Source organism: Lycorma delicatula, chromosome 11, assembly GCF_047948215.1.
Source record: "Lycorma delicatula isolate Av1 chromosome 11, ASM4794821v1, whole genome shotgun sequence".
Taxonomy (NCBI): Eukaryota; Metazoa; Arthropoda; class Insecta; order Hemiptera; family Fulgoridae; genus Lycorma; species Lycorma delicatula.
The window spans coordinates 40548108-40565282 of record NC_134465.1 but is presented as its reverse complement, the minus strand read 5'-3'; the positions used below and the strand labels follow the sequence as shown (position 1 = coordinate 40565282).

The following is a 17175-nucleotide window of genomic DNA, read 5'->3' as shown; positions in this document are numbered from 1 at the left end:
ACAGTCAGCAGACAGGACTAGCAGCAAGGCTTAAAGCACCAACTACCAAGTTGATCAGATGATCGAGTTCAACATCTAGCCAGACCAAGTTACTTTTTTACACTTTAAATATTACTAATTTATTTAATTTTACCGCTCACCTGTGATGCCACAGCACAACATTTTTTGAAATGGGAGTGCAATTTTGCAAAAACGTTTTTTTGCAAATATTGCTATTTTTTAATCGTTTGCCTAAGAAAAATGGCCTAATGACATTAATTATAATTATTACTATTATTATTATAATACTTTCTCTTCTAGAGCTATAGCTCTGCTATATCACTATCTAGACGGGAAAGTAAAAATATTATGCCTGCTTCATTGTGACCAGGTAACTGACTGGTATTGTGAAGCAAAAACCTCTAATATGGCCTTATTTCATCAAGTAAGGTAGAAAATTAAGAGATAATTCATTGTGCTACAGTCAACTAAAACATGACGTGACGTTAATTTGACATGGCATGATTTCAACAAGACTGAGTGCACAAATTCAGAGCAAGAATTCAATGCTGTTGAAAGAGAAATTTTTTTTAATATATTTTGACACACAAAATTTGTGATCTTTGTTTCTTCATAGATTTGTAAGTTTGTGATTATTTCTGCTGGAGCTAACTAAAAAATTAAATTTTCATTAAAAAATTCAGGACTGTTGAAAAAATGAAAGCCAATATCAAAACAAAATTAAGGCAATTCCACTTAAAAATGATCTAGAGAATATAACATATTTAATTTATGTTGCAAGAGTATGTTTGTAATGGGATGAAATGCTTGGATGTCAGTTTTTAAGTCAAATAAAGTTTTTAAGGCCAGTAAATTGACAAAATAATAAATGGCATGGCTTTTTCTTTAAAATTACATACGTAAATTCTATAACAACTCAAACTGGGTTAGCACAAGTCATTCAAAAAACACTTCTTCACTGCAAGAGTGTAATCACAAAATAGGTTTAAAAAAAATCACTACATAAAATTACACTTTTAAAAAATAAATATTTTGGAAGCAAGGGGGGAAAAATTGAATGAAAAAACTGGCTAGCTGATATAAAAATACACAAAAGAACCATTTACAGATTTCTCTTCAAAGGAACAAATTTTTTTTCTTTTACACTACCTGCCCAATCTTCATTATGGACGTCATATATATGTATACGGAAAGCACTTCGGATACAAGACACACCAACCAGTCGCTTTCCTTGATGCTAATGTTGTTCAATATAGCTAATCCCTGATTGTAAGAGCAAAGCTATAATTATACTTTCTCTGGTATAGTGTTATATGCTGCTGCAGCAGCTGTAGCAATAATAGGAAAGTATATAGATAATCAAAAAATAATTATTAAGAACCAAAAAATCTGACTCCCTAATTGAACATATCTACCAAGAATTATTAAAAATAAACATTTTTTTTTTCTTACAGACTTTTTTTTAGGATACAGTAAGTTAGTCTGTGATGTAAAATTTAATATTACTTCTACATCTTATGTTGCAGTCAGATGTCTGTCTAGACTATAAGAGATGGTAGCTTTAATGAATTACATTTTGTTAAGACTAACAGGCCCCTGAATACAACATAAAATGTAGATGTAATATTAAATTTTACATTGTAGACAACTTACTATATCCAGGAAAAAACTATACTATAGAAAAGAAAAAAAAACTTAATTATTTTTTGTTTTGTTTTTCATAATTACTCTAGGTAGATGTGTACCGGGTTTATGTTTAGTAGTTGGGTTTTTGTTTTTTCTATAAATTTACCATTTAATTTAGTAGTCATCTAGACATAACTGATATATATATATATCTCACAGAGTTCATTAAAACTTCATCAGTAAGAGGCGATGAAGTCAAAGAACTACATTTACAGTTCTAAATATGACCTAACCTAACGGTGAAATGAAAATTGGGGGGGGGGGAAATTAATAAGCAAGAAAACCATTTAGGATTATTTTCTTAAAAATTAATTTTACTTATATGCTCCCCCTTGAGTGCAGGACCCCCAAAATATTTTTATTTCCAATTTCTAATTTTTAATCCTACAATTAAGTTAATTATTAGATTCATCTTCACTTCCCCAAATGTGTCTGACACAGAATATTTGTTGATTTTTATTATAATTATACTACTTTGCGGAGTGACTTGTATCTACTGTGTCAGCTTCCATAAAATCACTCCAATTGTGGAAAAATCAAACCAGTTTTAAGACATATACAATGGCAAGTAGAGGGTAATGGAAGGATGAGTAGAAAATTAAAACTATAAGGAAGATACAGATTAAAAAATCATAGCAAAAAGCTGAAATTATGATACATAGAAATGTAAAAATTATGATAAGATACAAAAATGTAAAACGGATACCTTTATTATCTTTAAACAGAAAAATACGAGGGTAAGACAATTATTATCCGCAATGTAGTTATAAATTATATTGCAATACAAATAGGAAACTCATATGTACATCATTTTTCAACATAGTTCCCTTGCATTTCAACGCACTTGATCCATCATTGCACAAGCTTCCTGATGTCCTCATAAAAGAAGGTTTTTGGTGGAGCTGCGAGCCAAGAATGCACCGCTACTTTCACTGTTTCGTCCGAGGTAAATTGATGGCCCCTTAATGCATCTTTAAGTGGACCAGACAAGTGGTAGTCAGAAGGGGTAAGATCAGGACTATACGGAGAATGAGCCAGTACTTCAAAGTTGAGTTTCTGGAGCATTTCAGCAGTGTGGGCAGCAGTATGTGGACGGGCATTGTCGTGCAACAATACAATGCTTTTCGATAGCAGTACTAAGCGTTTGCTTCGAATTGCAGGCTTCAGCTTGGCAGTAAGCATCTCACTGTTTATTGTCATGCCCCTTTCCTCATAACGTTCCAGTACTGGGCCTTGTGAGTCCAAAAAACCATAAACATCAGTTTTCCTGCAGATGGTTGGGTCTTGAACGTTTTTTTATAGGGCGAATTTGGATGTTTCCATTCCATACTCTGCCATTTACTCTCCGGTTCGTAATTATGGATCCATGTTTCATCACCAGTAATGATTCTGTCTAAGAAGATGTCCCGTTCGTTACCATAGTGATCCAAATGTTTTTGGCAGATGTCCAAGCACGTTTGTTTATGCAACTGTGTGAGTTGTTTTGGGACCCACCTTGCACAGACTTTATGAAACCCAAGTTTTTGTGGATGATTTCGTAGGAAAATCCGTGACTAATTTGCAGATATGTGCCACTTCATCAATCGTTACTCATCTGTCTAAGAAAACCATCTCACGTGCAAGCTCAATGTTTTCCTCATTTGTGGCGGTAAACTGTCGTCCAGCTCCTTCATCGTGCATAACACTTGTGCGACCGTTTTTGAATTTTTCAATCCATTCGTAGACACTCCATTGCGGCAATACACTGTTCCTGTACTGTACCGAAAGTCTTCGATGAATTTTGGCCCCTGATACACCTTCCGACCACAAAAAACGAATCGCTGAACATTGCTCTTCTTTGGTGCAAACAGAAAGTGGAGCAGCCATGGTTAACGGCAGGCAGCGATAATGGAACTACCCTAGTAGCATCAAACCTGCACATACAGAACAACAATTAAACCACGCATGCGTCATCTACACAACATGACAGTACTACCAACATAAACAAAAATATAACTAAAATGTGGATAATAATTGACTTACCCTCATAGATACGATTAGATAATACAGAATAAAAGGCATAGAATAGTATGGCAAACAGGCAAACAGTGTAGTAAATAGGATGTCAATTGCAATGTGCAGAATAGAATCAGAATTACTTAGGAACAAGCAGGACACTTCATTAAATTTTTTTATGTGATTCACCAAATTTATAATAACACTACATGATAGTAAAATAATTTACAGAACATCATACTGATTCTCACATTAGCATAATAGTCATGATTTTGATTTTTCAAAAATGTTAACTCACATAATGCTTGCAATAATTCTGTTCATAATTCTGTTCAACCCTCCCAAATGTAAATTTAAATTTAGAACCTATAAGTTTATAATCTTATTTCTTCACGCAAGATAGAAAATTAGAGATATTCAATTATTGTGCTACAATCAACTGCAGTGTGATTTAATCGCATCAGACCTAGCTAAGCATGACATCGATGTGACATTTTAAGGACTTTATAACTGCAAATATCCATGCAAGGAATTTAATGCTATTGTAAGAGAACTTTCATCTTTTAATGCAATTTCTGTCTCTGGATTTGTAAGTTTGTGACTACTTCCTACTTGAACGAAGGCTGTGCAAGTAAGTTGACACAAATGATTTATTTGATAATACTTTTTTCATAAGAAATAATTTACCTTGTAGTGTATCACTATTCTCACTTAAACAACTTCCCCAGCTCAGAATTACCTTTGTCGTAATTTTGTTGTTGTCAATAGTGAACCAATCGATTCAGAACACCAGATGACTCAAATCTGTGATCATTAATACATGCTCATGACCAGTGACAGTGATATAAATACTGATAGCCAATTTCTGAATATGCTAAAGATGAAGCTGTAAACTCATAACTAAGAAAGCATTATTGATCCAATGTACATACTTGTAATCTGAATTCTCAATTTATTATAAAATTATTCACTTCAAATTCATTTAATTTTTTTTTTACATTAATTCAGGACAAATAGATCATCTGGATGCAATTATAGTTTTTTTGTAACCATATAAGATGTTTATAAATTTCCAAATGAAACACGAATTTCTTCATTTTAATCACTTAGCCATTATGACTTAATAAATACTCATTTACATTTTGAGTAATATTTTTCTTGAATGAATAACACCAGTACAAAAAAATAAAATAACATATATTCTGAGAGTATTTAAACATTACTCATAGCTGTTATTCTGTTATTCAATCTTGAGCATTTCAGAATAAAAAGTTTAAAAAAGCAGATCAAGAACAGAATTATTTGTATAAAAAAAATCTATTAAAATAATATAACAGTCAAATGGAAGAAAGCATTAAAAAGTCTTAAAGAAAAAAAAGCAGAATAGAAAGACCAAAGATAGATTAAAGAATTATATTTGAGACTAACAGCAGCAATGAAAGTAAATAACAATATGATTGGATTGAGAGGTTCAAATCGAGGTGTTTGTTAAGGATGTTGCCTCTTACAGACACTGTTTTTACACTGAAGAAACAACAATAAATGTATTAAAAGAAATAAATATGCGAGGACAAAAAATAAGATGCATAAGGTTTACTGATGATACATTAGCCAGCTGATGGCACATGAGCGCTTCAAAGATTGTTAACTGCCTTGAAGGAAGGAATGAAAGAGTATGGAATGAACATAAAAATAGGAAAAATTAAAATAATAGAAGTAAACAACAAAGAGAATTTAGTGGTAAGGAAAAGTGAAGAAAAATAAAAAATGTAAAAAATTACAAATTTTTAGGAACTAAGGTGAAAAAGAGGATTAGAAGAACACAATGGAAATAAAAGGAATGATAGCAATGGGAAAATAACCCTTCAGTAAGAAGAGGAAATTACTATGTAGTAAAAGTCTGGACTTATAGTTAAAGAGGTTACCCAAATGCTATGTATGGCGTGTCTTGTTGCATAGAAGTGAAGTATGGACAATGAGGAAAAGAGAGAGGGATTGGATTGAAGCTTTTGAGATGAGGGTATACAGAAGGATGGAGAAAGTAAAAAGGATTGGTAATATGAAGAGTGAGAAAGTAATGAACAAGATTAAAGAAGAAAGAGAACTTTTGTAGGAAGTACAGAAAACAAAAAAGGTAACCGGTTAGGAGATGAATCGGTAGAAGAAGAAAAAAGGAATCGGTTAATAAATGAGGTGAAAATTGGAAACTACAAAGAAACAAAGAAAGCTTCAGACAGAAATAGATGGAAACAGCATTGACATAAGGAACTTGTCGCCATGCAGAACACCAGATAATGATGATGAATAAAAAACCTATTATGAAAATAAAAAGGAACAATTTTAATATACATATTGTAATAATAATTAATTCAGTACAAACCTGACATATTTTTCTAATGCTGCACGTACAATAGGATTATTTGGGAAAACAGCCAAAGGAAGACCAATAGATATTTCAGTAACATCAGCAGCTGAGTCCCACGTCTGTCCGATAATTCTATCTATTATCGGCTGGTAACGTGGCAGATCTTCTTTCATTCGAACCATAGCCTCACCCCAAACGTAACCGCCTACCGAGAAACCATGCAGAATAATCGGTTGGCAATTCTTGTTATAATCTAAAAACTGGACGACCTCATCGGCTACTAACTGGAACAGCAATAAGATCCAAATTCACTCTTCACAAAATATCTTTATTATATACAAATATAGATTTAAGAAGAAAAAATATTATTTAAATTTAAAAAATCTACTATTATGGTTAGGTCTTTTATTATAAAAGCAGTTCAAAACTCAGCTTTATTGAATACGAACATACGAGAAATTGTTTTGGAGCTAGCATTACAGTACTAGGTCCATAAACAAAATTTAAAAAAAAACAACAAAAAAAACGGTGTTCTACTGGCTACAGCCTCGCCAGTAATGAAAGCAGAATCAAACTGATCATCTAATTTTCACATAATGTACCAAGCTAGAACGGATTAAAGATAAAAAGAGAGGAGAGAGGGAGGAACTCAATCAATCCAAACAGGGCTGTAACCATTTTACCTTCTCACACAGGGTTAAATAATACCTCTTAATAAATGAGCATGTTGCAACATGAATTTTCCTGATGACTGGAAATGATTTCAAGCACATGAACACTGCAATTGAATTGTTCTAACAGGTTTATTTCAACTATAGTAATAAGCATAAAAATATTAAACTGTCAAGAGGACAAAAAAACCCCTTGGAGCACTTATTTAGTGAGTCAAATGGTATCACTTTTAACAGGTTTTTTAATATTTTTAAGAGATTATAACTTTTTTATTAGCAAAATACAAAAGAAACTTTTTTATTTGCCATAAACATCTGCAAAAACACTGCAAATTTGACATTTTTATTACCACCCCCATCAGAGTTATTTGAAGCCAAAATCTGAATTTAAAAAAAAAAATTAGTTTTCAAAAATTAATAAAAATTTAGGGGTAAATATATCACCATTAATATTATTTACGGTAAAACTACTAATACATACCAACATATAAAAAAATAATTCAAACTATGTATGCCACCCCTGCTACTTGAAAAAAATTACCTAAAGTGAAATTTCACCATTCTTTTTGTTTTGTTTCATACTTCCAGGACCAATAATTTTTAATTATGATTTTTTTCCGTAAACCCTTACAATCATAAAAATAGGTTGCATACCGCAACAAAAATGGCCACCACAGGTAAACTGCTTAAATAAAAAATTAAATAAAATAGTTTCAAGGTCATGAGACATGTAGGAAACAAGTGGGTAATTTTCAATTTTTTTTTTTAAATTGGTCAATCAACCACCCTTACGTCATTTCAAATGGATGACCTATATAAAAGACACTCCATACATAACATTTGTTGGCTAACCTCTTCCTTAACTCTAAGCCCAGACTTTTACTACATAATAATTCCCCATTCATACTGAAGGCTTCGTTTACCATCACTATTCTTCTATTTATTTCTATTGTGCTCTTTCCCACCATAGTCCCCAAATATCTGTCAATTTTTACTTTTTCTATTCTGCCTTCACTTGTTCTTACCATTAAATTCTCTGTGTTGTTTACTTCCATTACTTTTGTTTCTCTTATAATTATTTTCAGTGCGTACTCTTTCATTCCTTCTTCTTCCGTGGCAGTTAGTTTTTGAAGCGTTTATTTAGTATCAGCTAAAATTACCATATCATCAGCTTGTGTAACTTATCTTTCGAATAAGGAATAAAAATCTATTCCTATTAGATTTTCCTTAACATCAATAAGGTAGCAATAGATATAAACCCATAGCGAAGACATAGTTTGTAATCGTTTACATTTATAAGACAAGATTCTTTCTCTCTCCGATATGGCCAAATTAATGTTACTATTTTTTTACTATAGAAAAACTTGAGCACTATTTCTAATAACACTACTCCATACATGAAGTGAGAATGAAAAAAGTATATAGGGCTCTAATAGGTTTGTATTTATTAAATTTAAATAAAACCAAAAAAATGTAAATTTATGCATCAGATAAGTAACTAGTTAATTTTTATAACTATGATTTATCAAAATTGTTTTGTTATTTAAAAAGATTCCATGCAATTTGAAGTTAGAGTCTATTATATTTTATTACTAGTAAAAAATAATACCTTTCAATTTTATTTTTATTAAAAATTAATTAATTAGTTTTGAACTATTCCAAAGCCCTTCTTATTTATTAAGATATACTATATATAATATCATCAACTCAGATTGTTCAAAAGGGGCAGTTGGAAATTGCAGTTGTTTAGATGTTTTAAAACTAACTTTACTACTTTTGACTGGGATCATCTAAAACAACAACTGTTTAGCATTACTCTTTCTTTGTATTTATATTATTATAACAAATTTTAAATATTTCTCTATTAAATGAATTTTTCTGGCATGTTACGCTATTAAAAAAACTGCAATAAAGCCAATTTGATAAAAATAAAGTGTATAAAACACTCACATAATTAACACAGCATATAGTAAAAAAATTTTTAAAGAAATATCGCTGTAGCAATAAACTATTTCTTAACAAATAACTATGGATCATAGTAACACAAAGGTTAAGGATTTACCTTTCTGTTAGAAGATTATATATCAGGTTGAGGCCAAACCGAATGAGTTATATCCTACCAGAGTTGGTAATACTGTCCTCTACCAATCACCATATACAATTGGAATTTAATTAACAATTATTATGGTTCAAAGATCTGAAAATCTAACAGAATTACACATGTGCTACCATACTGGAGAGAGAAAGAATCTTGTCTTATAAATCTTAAACGATTACAGACTATGTTTCTAATCTAAAAGGAATATAATTATATGGGCAAAGAAAAAAACTATGCATGACTGATTTAAGCTGCTTAGATATCCTGAATTTAGTATAATATTTATATTTAAAATATAATAATAATATTTAGGTAACTCTCTCTTTTTTTTTAATTTTAATAAAAACTAAAATTAAAATGCATCTATAAATGGGTGACAAAACTTGAATTCATTGTATATTCATTAGATATCACTTTCTTAATATTTTCTCACAAATCAAATTAGCATACAATGGGGGCAGTCTTTTGCAAGACTACACTAGTTACTATAAACATTACTAAACTATAAATTAGACTATACAATTTAAAATGTTGCATACACTATAATCGGTCACTGAATTGTTTTACGATGAACTTTGATGTTCTAATTTATTAAATTAGAATTTCTTCAAAATATGCTACTAGTCATATGTTAAACACAAAGTTAAAAAACAGAAAGACTAAGTAAGTATTAACATCAATATATTTATTGGCAGTTCCAAATTTGTTCTGATACAAAGTACAAATTTGGAAAGTCAAAAACTATGTTGGGATTCAATAAAAGGCTATAGAAATTTAGATAAGTTTTGATGCTTCTGTTTATAAAATACTATAATTTCCTTAGTGAGATCAATTCTGGAAACTGGACTGATTATATGGATTTCTTTTTTGGGGCAAAAAACCCTTCTGCATTATCATCGTCCAAACACAACATATTTCTTATACTAAACAAGGATACATCACATTATATATATCTCAGTTAAAGTAACAAAATTATGGCAAATAGCATGAATAGCTGGAACACAATACAATAATTCAAATATGATCATATGGAGCACATATTATGCATTTCATAGAACCATAGTACAACTATAAATCTTATTTCTCAAGTTATATTAGAAATAATTGTTCAATAACTTAAGAGACTATTGGCAACAGCAGAAAAACTATCCAACAGAATAAACTGAAACTCTTTGACATTCAAGTCAGCACCACTGACTTAAAAATATCAGCTGTTCAAAAAATATTTCTTTTATTATAACCTATTTGTTTATTTCAAAAAGTCTGACTGAAACATCTAATGAGAAAGAACAGCATGCTGTGATGAAACTATTATTTACTGAAGGTATAAAATTGTCAAAATTCACTCATGGATATTAAAATAGTATGGCGAAGAATATATTGTGTGCACATTTTTATAAGTTGTTATGAATGGTTTAAATTGGATGGAACAAGTCTCTTCATCGTAGTAGAAGAACGGTAGAACTTTCACTAACACTGCAAAATCGCATTAATCATCTTACTCACAAGAACAGATACAAAAATGTTGGAAATTACATTAATTTGTAGGGCGAAAATCGGCACTGTCCAGTCCATTATCAATCATAAGCACATGTAGGGTTCTGAGACAGATGTATCAAACTCACAAAGATGTGTGCAGTCATATTTGCACAGAACTAAAAAAAAAGTTTTTTTTAGTGAAAGGTAATACTTTTTTAGCTTGCATAATAACTTGCAATGAAAGTTGATTTCATCACTTTGAGCCGGAATCCAAATGCTAGAATTTGGAATGGAAACATTCGACTTTACTCGCTAGTAAAAACACGTATCAGCCGGTAAAGTGATATAACTGGAGTTTTGGGACTACAAAGGCCCAATTTATGGCAATTATTTGGAAGAACAACACATAATCAACAGTGAGTATTATTATTGTGAGATACAAGAAATAAAGTGAAAACCCACAATACGAAGGAAACATGCCAATTCTTTCTCAAAAGGTGTAATTCTTCTGCACGGTAACCCCTGCTTCCATATAATTCAAAAGTTAGATCAAGAGGAATTGCCACATCCACCTTACAGTCCTGATCTCGCACCATCAGATTTTTGATTGTTTGGTTCTTTCAAAGAGTTTTTATGTTTCACTGAATTCGACAATGATGAATAGTTAAAAGATGTGGTGCAAGAATGGCTCAGACACAGAGATGAACGATTCTTCACTACTGAAATAAGAAAGTTTATAGAAAGATGGGACAAGTGCCTAAATACAGCTGGGAATTATGTAGTAAATGTAAATTACATTGTTAGCGTTAATTTTATTGCCATTGAATAAATAATAATTTTGCCACGATCATTTATCCAATTAATTAATGACCCTGGTATTGTGAGAAGGTCTGTTATAAATACTAATTCTTTTCAATTTTGAACACTAGTGAGCAGGCAACAAGCAGGCTACAGTGAATTGTTTGTGGTGATATTAATGATCCTTCTACTTTGAAAAAATGTATTTTATATTTTACCACCTTCTTATAAAACATTTCAGAAAAATTTACTAAAATTTGTACCTCAATTATGCTAACAAGCTATTTCCCATTTAAAAATGTTTCAAAATATTTAATAACTTATATAAAATTATGGAATTATATTTTTGAATTTAATTGCATCTGAGCAAAGCCTCATTTACAATTATAGTTTTGCAGGCCTTAAAATTTATGAAAATATTTTTGCAATATAGTCTTTTTAATGTGTGTGTATATTATGTATGTATATATATTTGTGTGTGTACATGCGCGCAATGTATAATCAATCATCTGCAACGTCTTTAATATTAAAAAATTATATCAAACAACACATTTTTTCTGTTTATGTACTAATGTATGTACATATATGTTTTTCTTGTTTTGTCGTAAAATGTGTTATTATTATTCTTTGATTTTCATTTTACCTATACATGCAGTAATACTCTTACTTTATATATTTTATGTAATACTTTTTAAAATTCACATCAAATAAACATCATGTAGGACAATGGGGTACGAAAATAATAAATATTTAATTAGAGTATAATAATATCATATTTTGAATTAATCAAATGTTTAAATTAGTAAAACATAATATATACATACTAAGGCATACAAAACATAAAATAAGTGTATTATTTATTTTCATTAATCATTATAATTTTTATAATTACTTCAGGCAGAGTTTATTTTTATAATGTAACTTTACATACTATTACAAAACACCTGATATCAATTTTTTCCTGTTTAGCCTCCAGCAATCACCGTCAGGTATTACTTCAGAGAATGAATGAGGATATGTAAGAGTGTAAGTGAAGTGTAGTCTTGTACAGTCTCAGGTCGACCATTTCTGAGAGGTGTGGTTAATTGAAACCCAACCACCAAAGAACAACAATATCCATGACCTAATATTCAAATCCATATAAAAGTCCATATAAAAATCCCTTTACTAGGATTTGAACATTGGAACTCTTGATTTTGAAATCAGCTGATCTGCGAAGACGCATTCAACACTAGACCAACCTAGTGGATACCTGATATATCAATCTAAGTTAAAACAGATGTTTGCCAAACAATAATAATTTTTGTGATGTACAAGATTATGATTAATATAGTTTATAAATTGATTTATATAATCTCTTATTTCGCTTTTTTTCTATTGTATAAAATATTTTAGAGCAGGCAATTACTCTGGTTTTAACCAGCTGCAATATGTAATTTTTTTATAAAATTACATAATCTTCATATCGATATCACACTTCTCTAACAAGTCAAAAACTTGAGTACTATACGCTGGTTTCAGAACTAGTCACATTACTTTTGCAATCAAAACTTTCTTTTCTCTTCAAATCTTTTTTTAGAAGAGTCTTTTGTACTGCTGGCTTGAATCAGCAAATCCTAATCTGGTAACGGTTTTCACGGGAATGCTCAATACATTTTACAGTTTTCACAAATATCTTTGTGTTATCTACTAATTCTGATCTCAAACACAAATCAATCATTTTCTTGATCGCATCCTGATGATCTTTTTTTGAAGTGACGTTTCTAAACTATACTGTTGGGGACCATGTTATGGGAAAACTCATAACTTACAATACATATGGTCTGATGAGCAATGAAACTAAAAGTTGCTTCGATTTGAGATACCTGGCAAAACACTGCGATGCCATCAAGAATGAAAGTTAATCGACCTTTTGTAATTTTACCTAATAACAAATATCTATCATGTATAAAATTTAGACTAGGAAAAGAACAAAGATGTTTGTTATCATTATACAATAAAGAATAAGGGGGAATACATATACTGGACAAACATTGTGTATATACACAATTATACAGTTTTATACAAACTGTGCATAAAAAATATCTGAACCAATGGTAAATGTCAGGATTATATTGCTAAAACTACAAGGGTTGGAGGCAGGCAGATCTTGTGAATTGCCATATGTGTCATAGTTTTACTACTATGATGGTCATTTAGATTTTTTTTTATTACTGATTTATTCTAAGATAATTTCATTAAAATTGTAATGATGCCAAATTTTTTTTTCTATCACTACTAGGACATCATGAATAATTTTTTTTATTAAACTCTTTAATTTTTTGCACATGTTAACAACTGTTAACAGACTTACCGCTTTCTATACATTCTACATTCATGAACATCCATATCATTTACTAGGTTCAGTAAATCCACTAATGAAATCACATTTCCTTAAGAAACCCTGCTTTTTGAAAATATTTTGTATTGATTTGAAATATATATAAGCAAAATTGTTGCTAATGGGTAAACACGGGTGATTAAATAAATAAACACCAACTATGATGCAATTACTCACGTGTACAATTCTCTACCATTATAGATAAAAGAACAGACAACACCTCAACATAAATAAGAATGTGAAATTCCAGAGAATAACATATCGAAATGATAATACAGAGCAGAGTTTCCCATGATTAATTAAAGGCAACAAATAAACAAAAAAAAAGTTCATGTGTACAAATTTCATTTCGCTTCAGTATTCCTCTATCTATCAGTTTGTGTTTTTCTTTCATAAACAGAATAAAAAATAATTAATATGTTCTATTATTAATAATTGAAAACAGGCACTAAATTGTCGGTCTGCATAATTTTTGTGATCCTCTTGTAGCCATATCAACAATTTCAATCATATCTCAATTGTCTATCAACCGATTTGGACAAATAGAATGTTATTTTTTTCACAATAAAAGGCTTAAAATTATATCTAATAAAACATGAACCTTCTATTTACGAAGCTATTAATGGTTAAAAAATTTTAATGGCCACCATTTTTCAATTTTCAAACTTATTTAATTTTGTAGAAAATGTTGTTGGGTAAGTGTATATCAAATTTCATTAAAATATCTCAATCCATTTTTTAGATACACATATTTATTGAAAAAAAAATTACAAAATGGCAAACTTTTTTGCTTATTTTGCCACATTGAATCAATCCCTTTAGTTCTGGCCAACATCTCCCAGGATATGCTGCATAAACGGTTTATTCACAGTAAAGAATACTTTTAATCTGGAAAGATTTGAGAGCTGAGAATATGGAGCTTGCTGACATCACAAACCTTTTGATAGACCATGTCTGCTCATTTTATACAATATTTTGAATATGAAAAAGCTTTTCGCTCACTGGCCGATGAGTTCGTTAACAGTAAACAAAAAACACATTTGACTGAACATTTCTCGAGGGTGGTTATTTAAATACGATTCTGTTAAGTTTCTTCAACATTCTATAACAGTAGATGAAACATGGATTCACCATTACATGACAGAGACCAAACAGTGACAGGCTGTAAGCAAATGAAAATGGGACAAAGAAAGTAAAAATGGTTCCATCTGCAGCAAAAGTCACGGTTAAGCTTTATTTAAGTTCTTGTGGTGAGGTGCTTATAGGCTTCCTGGAAAAATACACGACCATCACTGGGTAGTATTACGTTTCACTACTGGATTTATTAAGTTTGCTAGTCAGGCTAAACATCGACATTTGGTCAAAAAGAAAGTGTTCTTTCATCATGATAATGTGCCTACACACATTTCTTGGGTTATTACTGCAAAACTCCAGTACCTACACTTTGAAATGCTTCCACATGCACCTTATTTGCCAACTTTGACTCTCAGTGATTATTTCCTCGGCGAAACCCCCGAAGAAACGGCTTGCTGGACAAAGATTTACGTCAAATAATGAAGTCAAAGCTGAGACAACCGCTTATTTTTCAGAGTTGTACAATTAAAATTATACCAAAATTATTAAAAAGTTGAAAGAGAATTAAGTATTAAGAGTTTAAAAATAAAAACATACGTACATACATATGCACAAAATGAAATAAGTTATATTCATAAATAAAACAGTAATAATAGTAACATACCTGGCATCCTTTCATAGGCCATAGCAACTGCCAAGGTGTAATACTAACAGTTAATACATCGTAACCACGTTTAATGTATATCTGAGCATATTTAGCCAAATGTTTATGCCGCGCTAACATCCATGCTAACATAACGACTAAAGGTCTTGGGCGATCTGTTTCCAGAACACTCGTTTGTATCGGAACATTTTGTTGTGATCCTAAATTGATTTTTGAAACTTTAACCGGATCGGCTGTTAACAGATCTAAATTTTTTGTTAATGTTTGTTTTGAAAACTGACGATCTGATGTAACAGACATTATCAAAAACTGATTGCTCTGAAAAAAAAAAAACAACCAGGTAAATAATCAAATAAAGTGAATAATAATATTACACATTTAATTGTCATTATTTTTACAATTAATGTAACCAGTAAAATGAAATAAAGTATAATTTTAATCAAAAATAAAAATAAAAAAGTATAATTTTTTTGTATCTTACCCTTCTTGTCAGTTTTGAATCTATGAAGCAGATCAACAACTAGTTGTTGTCAATGACACAAGGTGAAAATAAAGTATTAATTCTACAGTATGGAGAGGGGTTAAAGTTTTAGCTTTATGCAAATGTAGAGGATATTTATAAACACATACATTTACATAAATTGATTCATTCAATACAAGACACTGAATATCAAAATCAAATTGTTCTTTTTTAAAAAATTAGGCAATTTCCTTACTTACTTAATTTAAATTAAGGCCAACTGAAATAAAAATTATATAACAAATAATCAATATTTTTTTTTTTTTTTAAATTAAAATATTTTTGTAGAAATGAGGCTTTCAGTTTTATAAAATATTTTATTCCCTAAAAACTGACTACATTGCATTTCATTTTTGGTTGACTGTTAGTTTTTTCTAAATAAAGCTTTTTCAGCTGTGAGACTGATGTAAGGGCTGGTATTTGATGTAGATGTGACAGTGGCATTTAAGTCGCTTTTTAAAGTTTCTTTTTTGTTTTGTTTATTATGTCTTCAAAAGTTTCTGGCTTATAGGGATTTTATTACTACACATACTTTGCAACCAGCATCTTTTTACTTGTAGCACACATAATTCAATGATCATTATTAAACAAGTAACTGGAACACTGATCTCTTTTCTTCCGCTGTTTGATATGTACAAAGTCCCATATTAAGCAAGATAGCTTGATATGCTATCCTATTGAATTACAAATTTAATTTGTTTTGTATTGAATTACTTGTACAGTTACTACACTCTTAAATGTTTCCTACAGTTGCAGTATCGTTCTCTTCTTCGCTCAGGTTGAAAAGCAACAGGGGCAGGTTTCACTTTTGTTTCCCTTTCTTCATCTTCTACTCTTATAATTGCTACAGATTCTTATACTAATTATATATATTATATATTATACTAATTATATATACTAATTATATAATTATATATATATATATTCTTATACTAATTATTATATAATTAGTATATATATATATACTAATTATATTTTTCTTCCCTTATATTTAAATCCAAATTTTCAATATCTAACTTTTATAATATTACACGATGAACTACTATAATTGTTCACTGAGGCAACAATTATTCTACAATACTTAGAATTACATTTTATCAAAAACATCAGCATTAACATATTTTTTGTCACCACATAAATTCAACTAGATAAGAATTAATTTTTTATGTGTGCCCTATTTCACTGCATTACATAAAATTAAAATTTTAGCACTACTGGTTAAACACTGATATGAATTTATAATAACATCCTTACTAATATTATAAATGTGAATGTGAGTTTGTTTATTTGTTACGCTTTCACGCAGAAACTACTCAACTGATCATCATGAAACTTTGTACACATATTCTCAAAGGTATTGCGAAGGACATAGGACACTTTTTAGTAAAAAAAAAACAATATTTTTTCAGGAGGGTAAAAAAATTTATATTGGTAGGTATAATCGT

At 30.2% G+C, this 17175-nt stretch overlaps 1 protein-coding gene across 2 annotated transcripts in view; it reads right to left on the bottom strand.

Moving 5' to 3' along the window:
- LOC142332000 (transmembrane protein 53-like) overlaps positions 1-17175 on the bottom strand; it is an 87064-nt gene that overhangs the window by 15105 nt on the left and 54784 nt on the right. For both annotated transcript variants that reach the window (XM_075378054.1, XM_075378055.1), the window contains 2 exons: positions 15211-15528; positions 6062-6330 (listed from right to left, as the gene is read on the bottom strand). In XM_075378054.1, the coding sequence (XP_075234169.1) occupies positions 6062-6330; positions 15211-15528 (587 nt within the window). The remainder of the gene's footprint in view (positions 1-6061; positions 6331-15210; positions 15529-17175) is intronic.